The sequence below is a fragment of the Microcaecilia unicolor genome, chromosome 1 (assembly GCF_901765095.1).
Source record: "Microcaecilia unicolor chromosome 1, aMicUni1.1, whole genome shotgun sequence".
Lineage (NCBI taxonomy): Eukaryota > Metazoa > Chordata > Amphibia > Gymnophiona > Siphonopidae > Microcaecilia > Microcaecilia unicolor.
In genome coordinates this window covers 761,021,209-761,040,621 of record NC_044031.1, presented here as the reverse complement: position 1 = coordinate 761,040,621, position 19,413 = coordinate 761,021,209, and the positions used below count along the sequence as shown (strand labels likewise).

The 19,413-nt window shown below is 48.7% G+C and overlaps 1 protein-coding gene across 1 annotated transcript in view; it reads right to left on the bottom strand.

The window, feature by feature from the left end:
• Positions 1–2,000: 2,000 nt before the first annotated feature.
• Positions 2,001–19,413, bottom strand: part of LOC115462752 (uncharacterized protein HI_0077-like) — a 28,896-nt gene continuing 11,483 nt past the window's right edge. Inside the window, exons 3-8 of the mRNA XM_030192736.1 lie at positions 13,466–13,633; positions 13,315–13,384; positions 9,792–9,870; positions 9,242–9,395; positions 7,722–7,826; positions 2,001–2,476 (exon numbers count right to left, since the gene is read on the bottom strand). Of these exons, the coding sequence (XP_030048596.1) occupies positions 2,435–2,476; positions 7,722–7,826; positions 9,242–9,395; positions 9,792–9,870; positions 13,315–13,384; positions 13,466–13,633 (618 nt within the window). The 3' untranslated portion in view covers positions 2,001–2,434. The remainder of the gene's footprint in view (positions 2,477–7,721; positions 7,827–9,241; positions 9,396–9,791; positions 9,871–13,314; positions 13,385–13,465; positions 13,634–19,413) is intronic.

The window sequence follows — 19,413 nt, the reverse complement described above, 5'->3', positions numbered from 1 at the left end:
TTTAGCACACTTTTCACAGCAGTGGTCCTCAGATGCTGGTCATGCACCTGAGATCCTTCTGTTACACTGAAAACACAGGATCTAAGTCACATCACTAGGTGTCACCATTGAACAATGCGTGGGTCTTCCAAGCAGGGGCGTAGCCAGACTTCGGCGGGAGGGGGGGCCAGAGCCCGAGGTGAGGGGGTACGTTTTAGCCCCCCCCACCACCTTTGAATCCCCGGCACCCCTTCCCGCCGCCAACCCTCCCCCGAGTCCCCCGCCGCCAGGTACCTCTGCTGGTGGGGGTCCCCAACCCCCACCAGTTGAAGTCCTCCTCAGTCGGTCTCCGGGCCGGCGCGTTGCTGCAGCTGATAGTAACATAGTAGATGACAGCAGAAAAAGACCTGCACGGTCCACCCAGTCTGCCCAACAAGATAAACTCATATGTGCTACTTTTTGTGTATACCTTACCTTGATTTGTACCTGTCCTTTTCAGGGCACAGACCGTATAAGTCTGCCCAGCACTATCCCCGCCTCCCACCCACCAGCCCCACCTCCCACCACTGGCTCTGGCACAGACCATATAAGTCTGCCCAGCACTATCCCCGCCTCCCAACCACCAGCCCCGCCTCCCACCACCGGCTCTGGCACAAACCATATAAGTCTGCCCAGCACTATCCCCGCCTCCCAACCACCAGCCCTGCCTCCTACCACCGGCTAAGCTTCTGGGGATCCCTTCCTTCTGAGCAGGATTCCCTAGCATTCTGAATCTTCTGTGTGAGTCGTCCTGCACGTCCTCACACAGAAACTGAAGTTCCAAGAGCTACGAATTCTTCCTCTGGCTGACCTGATGCGCAGAAGTTCTGACTGGGGGAAATCACATGCTGGTCCTCTCCATGGCAATGGCTAGCTCCTTCATCTTCACTTCATTCTGCTCTCTCCTCCTCACCCCCTATAGGTGAAACACTATTAGACTGTGTGCTATCTGGAAGCAACACTTTTCAACACAAGGTTTCTGTGTGGGTTTGGGCACAGCTTGTGAGGGACCAGCAAAGAAAGTGGAGGCCTCTCACCCTGAGAGGGTCTAGTATAGGGTTACCATATTTTGTCCCCCAACAAGGAGGACACTTGCCCCACCCCTCCGTCACACACCCCGTCACCTCCTTCCCCTTACTACTGCCCTGGTGGTCTAGTGACCTCTTCGGGGCAGGAAAGAGCCCCCTCTTTCCTGCCCGGAGCGCTGCCCTGCATGCATCCTTCCTGTTGGTGATCCTCGGCACTGATTCAAAATGGCCGCCGAGAGTTCAAGTCTCGCGAGGTCACTTCAACTCTCGGTGGCCATTTTGAATCAGCGCTGAGGATCACCAACAGGAAGGATGCATGCAGGGCAGCGCTCCAGGCAGGAAAGAGGGGGCTCTTTTCTGCCCCGAAGGCGGAAGAGGTCACTAGACCACCAGGGCACTAGTAAGTAAGGGGAGGGGAGGCTTGTCTGGATTTCTGGACAAATGGGCACCAGCCTGTCTGTCCTATAGGACGGCCCGCCCACCAGCCTGCCCGTTTGTCCAGAAATCTCGACAAACGGGCAGATTGGCAAAACCCGCCCGGTTGCCCGGACATGTCCTCAAAAAGAGGACATGTCCGGGTAAATCCGGACCTATGGTAAGCCTAGTCTAGTAGAATATGTAAAATCTGAAAACATGTTTTTTTTAATAAGGAGAGAATGTGTGTATTAAAAGTTTTTTTTCCATGTATGTATATAGAGAACTGTTTGTTGTCTAAATGTTGTTTTCAAACTCTAGTAGTGAGTTGATTCTCCAAAATATTAAATCAATACACTTTAGCAAAAGATGAAGCTAAAGATGCATAAGAGTGGTCTAAGGGTTAGTGCAGCAGACTGTGGACCTGGGTTCAATTCCTGCTACTGCAGTGGGTTGAGGTTCGGGGGAACTAGGTTCAATTCCCTCTGCAGCTCTGTGTGACTCTGGGCAAGTCACTTAGCCCTCCATTGCCCCAAGTACAATATACAACTTTGAGCCTATTAGGGACAGTGCAAAGTCCCAGCAGTAGAGATTGTAAACCACATAGTTGCTTCGGGATCACTTACGATATATCAAGCACTGAAAATAAATAAATAAATATCAAATGATGGTGTGTTAGATTTGCAAAATACCAATTCTAATAAGTAAACAGATAAATAAATAAATTTACAATCTTATGCTTGTCTGAGTCAGAATTCCTGCAAGCATAAACCAGCCTGCACGTTCCAATATTTTCACCTCGACAGCAGGGTATATTGTGAGAACCTGCTCTGAAAGGCTCTGTTTCTGTCAGCCATCCATTCCTGCAGTTTACAGCTGAATGTCCACGCCCACCACCCCTCAGCCATCTGGTCCTAAAACGGGTTTTATAAAGCTGAGCTCCTCTTCAGTCATCAAATCCTCGTTCAACAGTGTCAGGCTTCTTTGTGAGCAGGCTTCACCAAAGGAAGGTACCACTGGAACGGCAGTAACAGTTTGATTATAAGCCAGACAGTCAGGCAATGCTTTACTACTTATTATTTCACTCATTCCAATCAAGAAATGCTAAAATCTATTGGAGAAAATCTACTACTACTACTATTTAGCATTTCTATAGCGCTACAAGGCATACGCAGCGCTGCACAAACATAGAAGAAAGACAGTCCCTGCTCAAAGAGCTTACAATCTAATAGACAAAAAATAAATAAAGTAAGCAAATCAAATCAATTAATGTGAACGGGAAGGAAGAGAGGAGGGTAGGTGGAGGCGAGTGGTTACAAGTGGTTACGAGTCAAAAGCAATGTTAAAGAGGTGGGCTTTCAGTCTAGATTTAAAGGTGGCCAAGGATGGGGCAAGACGTAGGGGCTCAGGAAGTTTATTCCAGGCGTAGGGTGCAGCGAGACAGAAGGCGCGAAGTCTGGAGTTGGCAGTAGTGGAGAAGGGAACAGATAAGAAGGATTTATCCATGGAGCGGAGTGCACGGGAAGGGGTGTAGGGAAGGACGAGTGTGGAGAGATACTGGGGAGCAGCAGAGTGAGTACATTTATAGGTTAGTAGAAGAAGTTTGAACAGGTTGCGAAAACGGATAGGGAGCCAGTGAAGGGTCTTGAGGAGAGGGGTAGTATGAGTAAAGCGACCCTGGCAGAAGATGAGACAGGCAGCAGAGTTTTGAACCGACTGGAGAGGGGAGAGGTGACTAAGTGTGAGGCCAGCAAGAAGCAGATTGCAGTAGTCTAAACGAGAGGTGACAAGGGTGTGGATGAGGGTTTTGGTAGAGTGCTCGGAAAGAAAGGGGCGGATTTTACGGATGTTGTAAAGAAAGAAACGACAGGTCTTGGCGGTCTGCTGGATATGAGCAGAGAAGGAGAGAGAAGAGTCAAAGATGACCCCAAGGTTTCGAGCTGAGGAGACAGGGAGAATGAAAGAGCCATCAACAGAAATAGAAAACGGGGGGAGCGGGGAGGTGGGTTTGGGGGGGAAAATGAGAAGCTCGGTTTTGGTCATATTTAATTTCAGGTGGCGTTGAGACATCCAGACAGCAATGTCAGACAAGCACGCTGAAACTTTGGTTTGGATGCAAGGTGAGATATCAGGGGTAGAAAGGTAGATTTGGGAGTCATCAGCATAGAGATGGTAGGAAAAGCCATGGGATGAGATTAATGAACCAAGGGAAGAAGTGTAGATAGAAAAGAGGAAGGGACCAAGAACAGAACCCTGAGGTATGCCGACAGGCAGAGGGATAGAAGTAGAAGAGAATCCACCAGAGTGAACACTAAAGGTGCGGAGGGAGAGGTAGGAAGAGAACCAGGAAAGGACAGAGCCCTGGAATCCAAGTGAGGACAGGGTATCGAGAAGTATGCTGTGATCGATCGACAGTGTCAAAAGCAGCGGAAAGATCAAGAAGAATGAGGATGGAATATTGACCTCTGGATTTAGCCAGTAATAGGTCATTGGAGACTTTAGTAAGCGCAGTTTCGGTTGAGTGGAGAGGGCGAAAACCAGATTGTAGTGGGTCAAGAATAGCATGTGAGGAGAGAAAATCAAGGCAGCGGCGGTGAACAGCACGCTCAAGTAATTTGGAGAGAAAAGGAAGGAGGGAGATGGGTCGGTAATTAGAGGGACAAGTAGGGTCAAGTGAAGGCTTCTTAAGGAGAGGTGTGACCACAGCATGTTTAAAGGCAGCAGGGACAGTCGCAGTGGAAAGTGAGAGGTTGAGAATGTGACAGATAAAAGGAATAAGAGTAGGAGAGATGGCATTAAGAAGGTGGGTGGGAATGGGATCAGAGGAACAGGTGGTACATTTTGAGGAAGAAAGGAGAAGTGTAGTTTCCTCAATAGTAACTTCAGGAAAGGAGGAAAGGGAATGAGGGGAAGGAGAGAGAGGAGAACGGACTAGTGGAGGGAGAGGTGGTGAGGTAGAGAAAGCAAGGTTTATCTTTTGAACCTTGTTGTGAAAGAATTCAGCAAGGGTCTGAGGAGATAATGAAGGGGGAGTTGGGGGAGGGGCACCTTGAGGAGAGAGTTCATGCTTTACAACCAGATACCTTCTTGTCCTGTTATTATATACTAGTAAAAAAGGCCCGTTTCTGAGACAAATGAAACGGGCGCTAGCAAGGTTTTCCTCGGAGTGTGTGTGTTTGGGAGAGTGTATGTGAGAGTGAGTGTTTGAGAGTCAGAGTGAAAGTGTGAGTCCAATCCATGCTCCTCTGTCACCTGGCCCCTCCATTCATCCCTATCCAGCAATTCCGCTGTCTCCCTGAGGCCTGCCCTGCAATCCATATGCATCCATGGCCATCTGTCCCCTCCATTCATCCCTATCCAGCAATTCCCCTCTCCATGAGTCCTGCCCTTCCAATCCATGCTCCTTTGTCACCTGGCCCCTCCATTTTTCCCTATCCAGCATTTCCCCTCTCTGCCTGAGGCCTGCCCTGCAATCCATATCCATCCATGGCCATCTGTCCCCTCCATTCATCCCTTTCCAGCAATTCCCCTCTCCCTGAGTCCTGCCCTTCCAATCCATGCTCCTCTTTCACCTGGCCCCTCCATTCATCCCTATCCAGCAATTCCCCTCTCTCCCTGAGGCCTGCCCTGCAATCCATATGCATCCATGCCCATCTGTGCCCTCCATTCATCCCTATCCAGCAATTCCCCTCTCCCTGAGTCCTGCCCTTCCAATCCATGCCCATCCATGCTCATCTGTCACCTGGCCCCTCCATTTTTCCCTATCCAGCATTTCCCCTCTCTGCCTGAGGCCTGCCCTGCAATCCATATCCATCCATGGCCATCTGTCCCCTCCATTCATCCCTATTCAGCAATTCCCGTCTCCCTGAGTCCTGCCCTTCCAATCCATGCCCATCCATGCTCATCTGTCACCTGGCCCCTCCATTTTTCCCTATCCAGCAATTGCCCTGTCTCCCTGAGGCCTGCCCTGCAATCCATATCCATCCATGCCCATCTGTCCCCTCTATTCATCCCTATCCAGCAATTTCCCTCTCTCCCTGAGTCCTGCCCTCCCAATCCATGCCCATCCATGCTCCTCTGTCCCCTGCCGCCTCCATTCATCCTTTTCCAGCAAGTCCCCTGTCTCCCTTCCATGACCCCCCCTTGCATCCATGCTCCTCTCTCTCCCATGTCCCAGCCTGGGCCGCCCTCTTCTTCCCCCCCTCCCCCCCCTTCGCATCCATGGTGTCGTTTCTCCCCTGCCCTCCCGCTCCCATTGTTTTTCTTTTGTGGCCACCCTCTTCGCTCCCCCCAACATGGTTGTTATTTTTTTTTCTTGTTTTTAAATGTACCTCCGTGGTTCCGGCAGCGAAGCGTCAGGGAAGGAGGCGGTGCTCCCGACGTCTAGGTTTCCCTTCGCTGTGTTCCGCCTTCTTTTGACGTCATCCTTGACGTCAGAAGAAGGCGGAACACAGCGAAGGGAAGGCTAGACGTTGAGAGCGCCGCCTCCTTCCCTGACGCTTCGCTGTCGAGCGTTGCGATTGGATGAGTGTCATTGCTCCGCCCTCGACGTCATCACGTTTGACGCGTGGGCGGGGCACACACAATGCGATCTCACCCCCTTCACTTTTGGCTAACAGAGGCTTCATTCGAACGTTGGAGGTGCGTTTTATATAGAGAGATAGTAAACTTTCCCTCTTCACACCAACACTGATCTGTGATTCACTTATGTTCAGACAATCTCAAAAGCTAGTCAAGAAATGTATCAAGGTAGTCCAATTAAAAGATATGGCCTTATATAACTGTTTTGAAACCTTTATTTCTTTGCAAATAGGCAGAAAACCAACATCTGTGTGTTACTACATAGAATAGTTACCATAGTGCTTTAAAATTTGCTGTGAAGGAAGACACTGGTACTTAGAAATATTACATCTGCATGAATTTTACATCTAGCTGCAATTCTTGTAAGGTTTTATCAGTGATGTTCTGTGCTTGGCTGACACCCGGGGCGGATCGCCACTGCGCGCACCCCCCCCCCCCCAGGTGCAGTGCAACACGGCGCCCCCCCCCCCCCCCCGGCGTGGCATGGCCCCCCCCCCCGGCGTAGCACCTCTCACTCCCCCCCCCCCCGACAGTCCCCACCTGCCTATCAGCTGAGCTCCGTGCACCCGGCACCTCGAATCTGCAGCGCTGCTGACTGTACAAGAAAAAAACCATCTCGTCGTTGGCCCTTCACTCACTGAGTCCCGCCCTCTGATGTAACTTCCTATTTCCTCGAGGGCGGGACTCAGTGAGTGAAGGGCCAACGACGAGATGGTTTTCTTCTTGTACAGTCAGCAGTGCTGCAGATTCGAGGTGCCGGGTGCACGGAGCTCAACTGATAGGCAGGTGGGGACTGTCGGATGGGGGGGGGAGTGAGAGGCGCTGCACCGGGAGGGGGGGGTGGGGTCCACGCCAGGGGGTGTGTGGACGGAGCACCCCCCACCCGTTGACACCCGGGGCGGACCGCCCCCACCGCCCCGCCCTTGCTACGCCACTGGGTGTTATTTTGTATGAAATTTGGTGTACAGCAATTCAGTATGAACCTCACAACTGGTACTTGCATTCGCCTCTCTTCTGTTTGTGCAAACAGAATTCACAGAAAAAAGAACATAAGACCCGAAGGTTCATCAAGCCCAGTAAACTCTGGAATTTGTTGCCAGAGAATGTAGTAAAAGCAGTTAGCTTAGCGGGGTGTAAAAAAATGTTTGGCTAGCTTCCTAAAAGAAAAGTTCATAAGCCATTATTAAAATGGACTTGGGAAAATCCACTGCTTATTTCTAGAATATATTTGTATGGCGCAGATATATTGATGACATTTTCATATTGTGGAGCGGTGACATAACTGAGCTTAGGAATTATTTTATAGACCTCTATCATTTCTCCCCTCAGCTATCTTTTCTGCAGCTGAAAAGCCGTAGCCGTTTCAGCTGAAAAGCCTAATGTAAGCTAGAGACGCTAAGGGACCTCATGCTTCTCTGCCAATCATTTGGGACTTGTAGAGTGTCTTATCCGTACAGGATACCAAAGTACTTCACAGTGCAGTAATTCAGACAGACATGTAGCCACTTCTGGGGTGGATGGCACTGCTGTGTATTTCTGGAATAGGATTGTATAAAGTTCGGTCTTCTTGTAAATCTGAATTCCAGAACTCATCACAAAAGGACACCATTGTGTGCTATATGAAAGCAGAAGCAAAAGTCCAGTAAATAAATCAGTGACGCTGAAAGCAAAGCCACCTACCTCCTCTGTCATCCCTGCACTTTGTCTGCCAGCAGCATTGAAAGGAGGCTTCAGATAGCCCTTGAAGTACATGGGCACAAGCTCATGGAACGTAGACACAGGATCCTAATCACAGGGATGGAGAATTACTGCTTAGCTTACGCATACAAGAGACAAGTGAACAAAACAGAACCCAACACAGACATTTGCATATGGTTATGATTCTGTAAAGGCAAGGCAACTTTCCAAATGCTCCAAAGTGCTTCGACCTCCCTGAACTTACATCTGTAAATTTACTGTCATGTAAATGAATAAACAACCAGGAATTTGAGGAATCCAGGTGTTGAGAACACATGAAAACTGTGAGCCCTGGTGCTCTATTCTCTGAAACTGAGAGAATATCTCTGAAATCGGATGATGGACAGGTAGGGCACAGGCAGACAGGATGATCTAATAATGCCCGTATCCTAGTAAAAATGTTACCTTGACCTTAGATCAACTCCTATGTATTTGCTCAAGTAAATGCTGACTGTCCGAGAGCTGTCATGCACACACACAAGCTTTGTTTTTGTACAAAGCGTCTAGACACAAAGAAATATACAATACGCATTATCTGGAATCTGAGATTTCTTTACCGAGCGCTGCTGTTTTGGGCTGGCACTGTCTCAGCACCCCATGTTTGAGTCTCTTATCTAATGGGAGTGGTATGGTTGGGACACACTGCAGAGATGCTACCCTTGAGCTCAGGGAGGGAAGACAGCTGCTGGGATTTCCTGGACCCTGGCTGACTATGCGATATGATAGCAAGTTTTAAAGGAAACTTCCCTCTGTCCCTGGGACTGGAAAGGATACTGGAGGGGCCTGGGTGAGCCATCTTAGAAGGATCTATTAAAAAAAGATACTTTCTGTACCACTACTAGACATACACAGTGCTGTACAAAGCAGGGGCGTAGCTACGTGGGGCCAAGGGGGCCTGGGCCCCCGTAGATTTGGCCCTGAACCCCCCTGCCGATGACCCTCTCGATCTCCCCTCCCGCCGACAACCCACCGTCAACACGCCATCGCCGTCTGCTACCTTTGCTGGCAAGGGACCCCAACCCCCGCCAGCCGAGGTCCTCTTCTTCCTTCGTTCTGTTTCTGTACAACGTGCAGGACGTCAGACTCAGAAACAGAACAAAGGAAGAAGAGGACCTCGGCTGGCGGGGGTTGGGGTCCCTTGCCAGCAAAGGTAGCAGACGGCGACGGCGGGTTGACGGCAGGGTCGAGAGGGTCGTCGTCGGGGGGGGGGGGGGGATCAAAGTTGTTGTTGTTGGTGGCAGCGGCTGGGGGGGGGGTTGGCAATGGTGGTGGGGGGGGGGGTCGGTGGTGCCGGGGGGGGGGGGGAGGCTAAAATGTGCCCCCTCACCTCGGCCTCTGGATCCCCCTCCCGCCGAAGTCTGGCTACGCCCCTGGTACAAAGAAACACAGGAGACAGAACTTACGCACGAACAGGACAAATAAGGGATCGGGGAGTTTCATATTACGGAATAAAAATTCTGTACCCGATTCTCCTTGCTGCAGATATATGTGAACCACTTCAGGCCAGCGGCCACATGAGTTATTTCATCTGTGTAGATAATTTCTATAAGTTTGATGGAAGCCTCATCTCCCTGTGTAGCAAATCGATTCCGAGTCTGGGGTTGAATGTCTAACCCTCTACAAGGAAAGAGAACAGCAGCGCCAAGTGTTAAGGCACAAGTAATGTTCTAATGCTGCTTATTAGGTGTATCATTAGCATTATGCTGACATCGTATTGGCAAGGGGGTGGAAGGAGGTGAGGAGCAAAAGCTGCTACTAGCATTATAACCCTCACCTTGCTGTTTTTAAAATAACTTAGGGAATCTTATATCCCAACCCTTCCATAGTTACAATAATGAGCATTAAGACAAGATGGGGTAACATGATTCTGTACTCACCCCACCCACACCACAGATCATGAAAGCTCAGGGAAGGGTGGTAACTCTGCACCTGTAGCGCCTGTGGTGAGTTCAAAGCAAAAATTCAGCCCAAAGAAAAGGGTGAGAACAAGTGTGTGGCTCAGATCATCTTTACCTGGCTTCATGGACCATATGTACGATGGCTAAGCGGGCAAGTAGGTCATGGGCGGTATCGGCTGCAGACTGCCACAAACCTGACAAAAGACAGACAGCATGAATAACCCTCACAAGCATTATTACTCTTTAGATTTATACAGAACTTTCCGGCCACCCTCGGGGTACAGAAGAAATTCAAAGGACACTAAGAAACACTAGGGTACATACCACCTTTCTAAAAATAATCTGTTTTGTTTGTGTCCTTTATAAGCATACACAGACCCACCAGCCCCAGCGAATCCACTACACCTTAAAATGCTGCTCCTGACCATCAGGACTGGTGAATTTTTTTAACAGGTTTTTATAAAAACTATAGCACCACCTTGAACAAGTCTTTACACCCTTGCACATTTTTTTACTTTCAGCCGTCTGAAAAATAAAATTCAGAATGCATTACAGTAGATTATTTCCCTGAACGCACAACATGCTTTGAACGCAAAAGAATAATTATAGAAATAACCCCCAGAATCGAAAAAGTCTCAATTGCATTAGTCTTCAACCCCTTGCCTCAGTCCTTGGTGGAAGCCTCTTTTGCATCAATAACAGCTATGAATCGTCTGGGACAACTGTCTACCAACTCTGCAGATCAGGATGGTTCAGTTTTTGTCCATTCTCCTTGGCAGAATAGCTCAAGCTCTCTCAGGTTGGCTGGGGATCGTCTGTGGACTGCAGTCTTCAAGTCTTGCCACAGACTTTCTGTTGGATTCAGGTCCGTGCTTGACTGGGCCTCACCTGGACATTCACTTTCTCCTTGCTGAGCCAGTCCACACAGACCCTTTAACTTTGTGCTCAGAATCTTCTCCCAATCCCAGGTCTATGGCAACCTGGAACAGGGTTTTTCCAGGATCTGCCAGTACTTTGCATCATCCATCTATACCTCAATCTTCCCAAGCCTCCCCATCCCCACTGCTACAAAGTATCCCGTCAACATGCTTTAGCGTAGGGACGGTGTTAGAAGGATGATCTTCTGGGTTTATTTTGCACCTTATATATTGCTTAGCACAGAGATCAAAAACTTCCATTTGGTCTCATCAGAACACAAAACAGAAAACCTATGAGATTCTTTGAAAGTGCCATGCGGCCTATCATAGGTCTTAAAGCTCTTTAGTAGTGGCTTCCTTCTTGCCATCCTCCTATACAGGCCAGATTTGAAGAGTAATCCTGAAACTTGAAGAAGTTTCAGCCAGAAATGACTGTAGTCCTTCTTAAAGTAATCTTAGCTCTCACGGCAGTGGCTAAGTTTAAATGCTGGACAACCACTACTCATTTCTATAGCGCTACCAGATGTACGCAGTGCTGTACACATTATATGCAGGTACTAAGTTTTGGTACCTGGGGCAATGGAGGGTTAAGTGACTTGCCCAGAGTCACAAGGAGCTGCAGTGGGAATTGAATTCAGTTCCCCAGGATCAAAGTCCACTGTACTAACCACTAGGCTACTCCTCCACTAGCAACATTCCATGTAGAATCTCAAATAGTAGCAACATTCCACGTAGAATCTCCAATAATAGCAAGTAGAATCTCAAATAGTAGCAAAATTCCATCTAGAATCTTAAATAGGGAACTGGGACTTGACATGCCGCCTTTCTGTGGTTTTTGCAACCTACATTTGAGGTGGTTTACATAGTATATACAGGTACTTATTTGTACCTGGGGCAATGGAGGGTTAAGTGACTTGCCCAGAGTCACAAGGAGCTACAGTGGAATTTGAAACTCAGTTCCCCGGGATCAAAGTCTACCACCCTAACCACTAGGCCACTCCTCCACAACCAAAGAAAATGTTGCCAAGGGCCCCCATATCAGCATAGGCGCCCGGTATCAGAGGCTTGGGGAGGCTAAGCCTCCCCAGCCGCAGGATCGGATCCCGACGTCACCGGTTTCACACAACGACGCCCACACGATTCAGTTCCGCCCGCCCGGGGCTCGCCGCTCGTCCCAACTGCCCGACCTGTTCTCTCTCCAAAGAAAGATCCCTTTCCTTTTTTTGTTCTTTTAAATTTACCTCCAGTCTGGCAGCGCAGCAACACCGTCAGTGAAAGCGCTCCCAGTGAAAGCGCTTCTCTTCGCTCAGTGACCCGCCTTCTTCTGACGTCATGACGTCAGAAGAAGGCGGGTCACTGAGCGAAGAGAAGCGCTTTCACTGGGAGCGCTTTCACTGACGGTGTCGCTGCGCTGCCGGACTACTGGAGGTAAATCTAAAAGAACAAAAAAAAGGAAAGGGATCTTTCTTGGGAGAGAGAACAGGTCGGGCAGTTGGGGCAGGGGAGAGAGGGACATGGATGGAGGGCAGGGCTCAGGGAGAGAGGGGAATTGCTGGATATGGATGACTGGAGGGGGCAGGGGAGAGAGGAGCATGGATGGAAGGACTGGGCCCAGGGAGAGAGGAAAAATTGCTGGACATAGAGGGGAGGGAAGAGAGAGGAAGGAGATGAGATGAGGGGAAAGGAAAAGAGAAGAAAAACTGCACATGGATGGAGAAAATAGACAGAAGCTGGATCCACTGGACAGTCAAGTCTGCGGAGGACCCAGCTTTTACTTACGGATGTAGGACAAGAAATGAAGAAGAAAGGTGGAAAGTAAAGAAATAAATGGAAAGGAAGCCCTGGAAACGGAGTTAAGAGGACAGATAGCAGCAGAATCGGATACTGGGCCAGCATGATCAGAAAAGCAGTCACCAGACAACAAAGGTAGAAAAAATCATTTTATTTTCATTATAATGTTTGGAATATGTCCACTTTGAGAATCAGGTACTCAACGATAAAAGTTTATATTTATTTACGGCATTTTATCCCACATTAAACATTAATTAGGGTGTTTTGTGGCTGTACATGAGAATTGTGGTATTATGATCCCTTGTTTCATATTGTTGACGGTCTGCATTTTCCGTATGGGTGGTATATTGATGTATTAGATTCTGCCCAGTGTAATATTTATGGTACAGTAAGGTTCTGAGTGTGTTTTTGCGCAAAGTTGTGCATAGTGTTTTGCAGTTGAGCGATTGTGGTTAGTATATGCTTTGAGCAACCACTTTATTCTTTGACATATGATACATATCTAATATCAAAATTTAATAAAAGGTATTAATTGTGACTTTTATTTTTATTTCTGTCTGATCAGACAATTATGGATTTAAGCTCCACCCATGGCCCCACCCCTAACCCCACCCCCTTTAGCCTCCCCAAACAGTTGGGCCACCGACCGCCTATGCATACCAGGGTAGGGGAACTAAGATAAATCCTTAGTAAGCCTGGCAGGAAGTGAGTGTGGCAAACACTACACTTACTGCAGAGCAATGTTGCCGTGCCACTTCCTCACCTGACAGCAGAAGAGCTTAAGTGCATCGTTTCCTATTGCCAAGGTGCCAAGTCTCATGATAACAGTCACAAAATCATGTGGCATCATGCACAAGGGTGTGGGGACTTTTACAAGGCAACCGTATGTCAGAGCCAGACAGTAACAGAATAAAATCTTATAGTGCTTACCATTGTGAACTGGAAGCGCTCCGAAAAAGCAGCCAAGTTCTACTAATCTTTTCTGCAGTAGCATGTAATGCTGGGGGAGAAAGCAAAAATGTTGTGTCGAATCTGGAAAGCGTTATTTACCTGTCATGCATAATGTTCAAGGGATACTGACCTTCGCCTCGTCCCCAGCCACCTTGACAAAGTCAGTAAAAAACTCTCGCGGGAGACGGTCTCCATTCGGCAGCTGGAATGTTGCAAAGCGAACGATGATGTCCCAGGAGAGATCCATGGCCCACAGTTCAATATTTGCAAGCGAGTGCAACAGTGCTATCCTGCTGGCCTGTGTCATTCAAGAGCAGAAAAAAAAATGCATTCAATTACAGGTACAATCTCCTGGGAACAGGACAGATGCTGAGTTAACCTCTCGTTCTCCGGAAGATTCTATAAATGCTGCCCAAATTTAGGCGTGACACTGAGATCCGTATGCAAATACATCAGTTAATGAGCCATTAACAATCATTGATGTTAACTGACTCTAATTTGAATTTGCAAGTGGATCTGGCCTGCTGCACGTGATTCTATAAAGACAGCGCCCAAATCCTCTCGCATGCAAACCAAAAGGGGGTGTGGCTATGGAAGAGGCATGGACGGGTCAGTGTTGTAGAATTTGGGGGCTGTGTGGTAAGCAGGGGTGTAGCATTAAGCCCTGGCCCCCTCTACATCTGACCCCCCCAGTCACTGACCCCCCCCCCCCGCCCCCCGCCCTGCCGCCGCTTCAGGTACCTTGTTTGCTGCCAGGGGTCCCCAACCCCCCGCCAGCCAAAGAGTCTTCTTCAGCGCTGGTCGACTCCAGCGCCTTCGTTGTATGATAATCTGTTTCTGACGCCTTACGTCCTGCTTGGGGCTACATAAAGGACGTGCACGGTGCAGGATGTCAGGAGTTCGAAACAGATCATCACACAGCAAAGGCGCCAGAGTTGACCGGTGCTGAAGAAGACTCTTCGGCTGGCGGGGGTTGGGGACCGCCGCCAGAAACAAGGTATTGGCAGCTGCGGTGACGGGGGAGGGTTTTTGCGGTGGCGGTGGGGTCCAAAGTAGTGGGGGGGGGGGGGGTCGGCGGCAGGGGAGGCGGCTAAACAGTGCCCCACCCACCTCAGGCTCTGGCCCCCCCTCCCACCGAGGTCTGGTTATGCCCTTGGTGGTAAGTGCTCACGGGTGAAAGAATATGCAGTAAACGATTTCCTATAAAGACAGCTCAGCTCAGAGCACCCTTCAAAGAATAGAACTGAGCGTGAATTCTTCCCGGTGCCATTCACTGAATCCGGCCATCTGAGACTAACAGTGAAAATGAAAAAGGAAGCAACAGGAAGAGAGGTTTTTGTATTGGTTGGACCTACTGCAACATGGAACCAGTGCACTGTGGGTTGATGAACCTTTAGCAAAACCTGTAATTGAATGGCTGAGGTGACTTTGGTGGTATCATGCAACTACTGTAATGCCCCGTTACAGGTAACATAGTAAGTGACGGCAGATAAAGACCTGAACGGTCCATCCACTCAGCCCAACAGCCAGAGTCGTTATCAATTCAAGATTAAAATCAACAATGAATGTGAGATTATAGACTTGATCATGATCTTTCTTTGGTGTTTCTCGGACATAGAACGAAGAAGTCCACCCGGCTCTGTTCCAAATTACTGGAGTCTCCGTCGAAGCCCTTTCCAGCCCATCCTAAACTGGATTGCAATATGTGGGACAGTTGAAAACTAGCTCTTCCTATTATGCTTTTTGCAAGGGTCTGAAAACGTATTTGTTTAAAAAGTATTTATTGTAATATTTTCTTTTTTTTTTCTTTTATAATTATTTATGTTTTTGTTATCCACTTTGAATCTTTATTGGGAGTTGGCAGAATATAAGTATCGTATCTTGTCATAAAACTAAAATTCTATTCTTCCTTGTTATGACAGCTGCCTTTCATATTTATTTATTTATTTACTAGTAAAAAAGGCCCGTTTCCGAAACCAATGAAACGGGCGCTAGCATGTGGCTTTTTGTGTGTGTGTGTGTGTGTGTATGTGTCACAGAGTTATTGTGTGTGTGTGTGTGTGTGTCACAGAGTTATTGTGTGTGTGTGTGAGTGTGTGAGGGTGCGGTGTGTGTGCAGGTTGTTGATGTGTGTCTTGTTTTGTTTTGTTTTTTGCTTGGGGGTTGGGGGATGTGCTGTGCTATGCTGGCAAAGTGGGTTGGATTGGTGTGTGGCTTTGAGGGTGTGTTTCTGTTGTATTGTGTGTGTGTGGTTTTGTCTGTCAAGGAGGTTTGTGGAGGGGGGTCTTTCTGTTGGTGAAATGTAAATGTGGTTGTAGGGGGGTCAGCCTTTGTTGAGTGTTTTTTTTTTCCATGTTTTTTTTTTTTTGTGTTGTGCTGAGGCAGCAGTGTTGTTTTAGATGGGCGGAAGGTTGAGGAGCACGTTCTTTGTCTGTCGGTATTTTTTGGCCGTTTCAGGGCTGCTGTAGGGGAACACTGGAAGAGAAATGTGCTGTTGGAAGCAGCGCCATCTTTTTCCATTGGGCTGGGGTTCTGGGCATCCTGGAGGAGGGTGACGGCTTGCCTGAGGACGGGGATGGTTGTTTTAAGTTGGCGGAAGGGAGAAGAGCACGGTCTCGGGCCGTCGGGGGGGGTGATCCGGTATGTTTGGTCCATTTCAGACCGGCTGCAGGGGAATGCTGGAACATTTATGCGCTGCAGGAATCAGCACCGTCTTTTTCCGGGTGCTCGGGGAATCCCCGAGGTGGGAGACAGCTTGCCTGAGGCTGGGGATGGTTGGGCACGTCCTTGGCCGCTTCGGCAAAAGGGGAAGAGGAAGGGGGTGGGGAGTTACCTGCAGCCGCCTGAGAAACCATGTATTCTTTGTTTGTTTTGTATTATTAGTTTGCATTTCTGTTGAAGAAAGAGTGGATGCCTTTCGAATGATGGAGGTGGTGCGTCGGTGTGCGGTTGTTTCGTTAGTTTGGCAGCCAGTCTCCAGCGATTTCTAGGCAGAGAAGGAGTTGGGAAACACGCGGTTCCTTGGTCGCTGTTTGCTGCTGGCTGGGTCACGGGTAATCCTTCCAGCTGGGCCGCAGCTTGTCCTGTTCGCCCACGTCCCAGATGGTGACGGGCACGTTGTTTTCCGGCTCCTCTGACTCCATGTCAAGCGATCCCAAATATAGTCTGTGCTATAGGCCCTCTGGCACTCTTCAGTACTGGCATTAGGCATTTTAAAATTTCTCCCCCCCCCCCCCCCCGGTCTATTTTTGCACATACCCACAGCAGGAATATTCTTCTCTCGTTCCAGCGGTGGTTCTGTGCTCTCCGTGCTGCACAGATAATGAGCCATTCTGCTGGGGAATGCTCCTCCCTTATTGTCACGTAGTTTCCTCTGATTGGTCCGTCTTACGTTGCCTAGTGTTGCCTGGGAATGGTGTTGTGATGGTCCTTTGTGTTTCAGAATGTTGAGGGTGTTTTTTCTGATTGGTCCGTCATGCGAGGGCGGGGCAGAGAGACATGGTCAGTGTTGTGGCTTCACCACCATGAATCCATGAACCCTTCAGGGAGTGACTGAGTGACTTCAGAACGTTGTCTTCAGAATGTTGAGGGTGAGTTTTATTAAAGTAGATTTGTTGCATTTGTATCCCACATTTTCTCACCTATTTGCAAGCTCCATGTGGCTTACAATCTTCCGTCATGGCATTCGCCATTCCAGAGTAAAAAGGTACAGTTGATATTACATAAAGAACATGGATAACATAAGAGATCGCCATATCAGAGTAAAAGATACAATTGGTATTATATAAAGAACTAGTAAAAATGGCCCGTTCCTGGCGCCGATGAAACGGGCGGTGGCGGGCACGGGACTCCCTTCCCCTCCCTTTACGGTACCTGTTCCGTCGGCCCAGGAAAGAAAGAGCCCCCTCTTTCCTCCCGTAGCGGTGGCTTCCTTGCTGCATCGTGTGGGAGTCTGGCTCTCGGCGTTTCAAAATGGCCTCCGAGAGTTGAAGTCTCGCGAGACAGCTTGAACCCTCGGCGGCCATTTTCAAACGCCGAGAGCCGGACTCCCACACGATGCAGCAAGGAAGCCACCGCTACGGGAGGAAAGAGGGGGCTCTTTCTTTCCTGGGCCGATGGAACAGGTACCTCTAGACCACCAGGGAGACATGCGTAAGGGGAGGGGAGGTGACAGGGGGGGAGGGAGGTTGGTGAGGTTAAGTGTGTGTACCGTGGGCGGGGCGGTAAGTTGTAAGGGGCGGGGCTATGTGGCGAAAGGGGCCGGGTTCATGTGCACGTCGGCGGCGGCTGGGATTTGTTGGAAAGGGAAGAGTAGGGAAACACTGCTCCCCGTGCGTTAATTTGTTTTCGTGTTCCGCCCTCGACGTCATCACGTGTGACGCAAGGGCGGGGCATGAAGATGTTGTGGCTTCACCACCATGAAACCACGAACCGGTGTGTGAGTGACTTCAGCGACGTCAATGTCCTCAGAACGTAGAGGCTGCGTTTTATTATATAAAGAATATGGCTGATATAAAAGAATTAAGCAATAAGGTATAGGGAGAAAACATTCAGGGTATCAAGTAAGTGATGATGTGTTCCAGCTCCTATTATGGATCATTGTGGTATGTCTTGTTGAAGAGATAGGTCTTTAGTGATTTACGAAAGTTGATTAGACTGTAAATTATTTTCAGGTCAGGTGGCAATGCATTCCACAACTGCCTGCTCATATAGGAGAAGCTGGACGCATGTGTTAGTTTGTATTTTAGTCCTTCACAACTGGGGAAGTGAAGATTTAGGAACGTACCTGCTGATCTTTTAGCATTCCTGAGTGGTAAGTCAATAAGGTCTGACGTGTGTTACTGCTCTATATTAACACACATTGTGCAGCCAGGGCTTCAGCTAAATTGTAGACATAATGCTTGAACTTTTAAGCAAGCTTCTTCCTAACTGAATTCTGTTTTCACTGAAAGCACTGGAAGCCAGACTTCAGACAACGCGCTATTCTGGTCATATGGAAAGCATTTCGTGAGAACAGCTTGTACTGGAGTTTTTCACATGCAGAACAGAATGTAAGACAAAGCAAAGGCTTTGCTTGTGATTAGACTGGAAATGTTTCCAGGTTTTGTTGGCTTGCTGCGGCTGTGATTTTTTTTTTTGTTACATTTGTACCCCGCGCTTTCCCACTCATGGCAGGCTCAATGCGGCTTACATGGGGCAATGGAGGGTTAAGTGACTTGCCCAGAGTCACAAGGAGCTGCCTGTGCCTGAAGTGGGAATCCAACTCAGTTCCTCAGTTCCCCAGGACCAAAGTCCACCACCCTAACCACTAGGCCACTCCTCCACTGTTGCTACTATTTGAGATTCTACATGGAATGTTGCTATTCCACTAGCAACATTCCATGTAGAAGTCGGCCCTTGCAGATCACCAATGTGGCCGCGCAGGCTTCTATATGGAATGTTGCTAGTGGAATAGCAACATTCCATGTAGAATCTCCAATAGTAGCAACATTCCATGTAGAATCTCCAATCGTATCTATTTTATTTTTGTTACATTTGTACCCTGCGCTTTCCCATTCATGGCAGGCTCAATGCGGCTTACATGGGGCAATGGAGGGTTAAGTGACTTGCCCAGAGTCACAAGGAGCTGCCTGTACCTGAAGTGGGAATCGGACTCAGTTCCTCAGGACCAAAGTCCACCACCCTAACCACTAGGCCACTCCTCCACTGTTGCTACTATTTGAGATTCTACATGGAATGTTGCTATTCCACTAGCAACACTCCATGTAGAAGTCGGCCCTTGCAGATCACCAGTGTGGCCGCGCAGGCTTCTGCTTCTGTGAGTCTGACGTCCTGCACGTATGTGCAGGACGTCAGACTCACAGAAACAGAAGCCTGCGCAGCCTTCTACATGGAATGTTGCTAGTGGAATAGCAACGATTGAACAAAACATCCAATTCTTCATCGGTTCTTATTTCCTCCCTTTCTCATTTTCAATCATTTTCAAGTAATTCTATAAATAAATTTACTACAAAAACTTATCTTAGTTTAATGATTTTGTCGGACCCAGGGGATCAAACGTCCGACGTGCACGTTTCG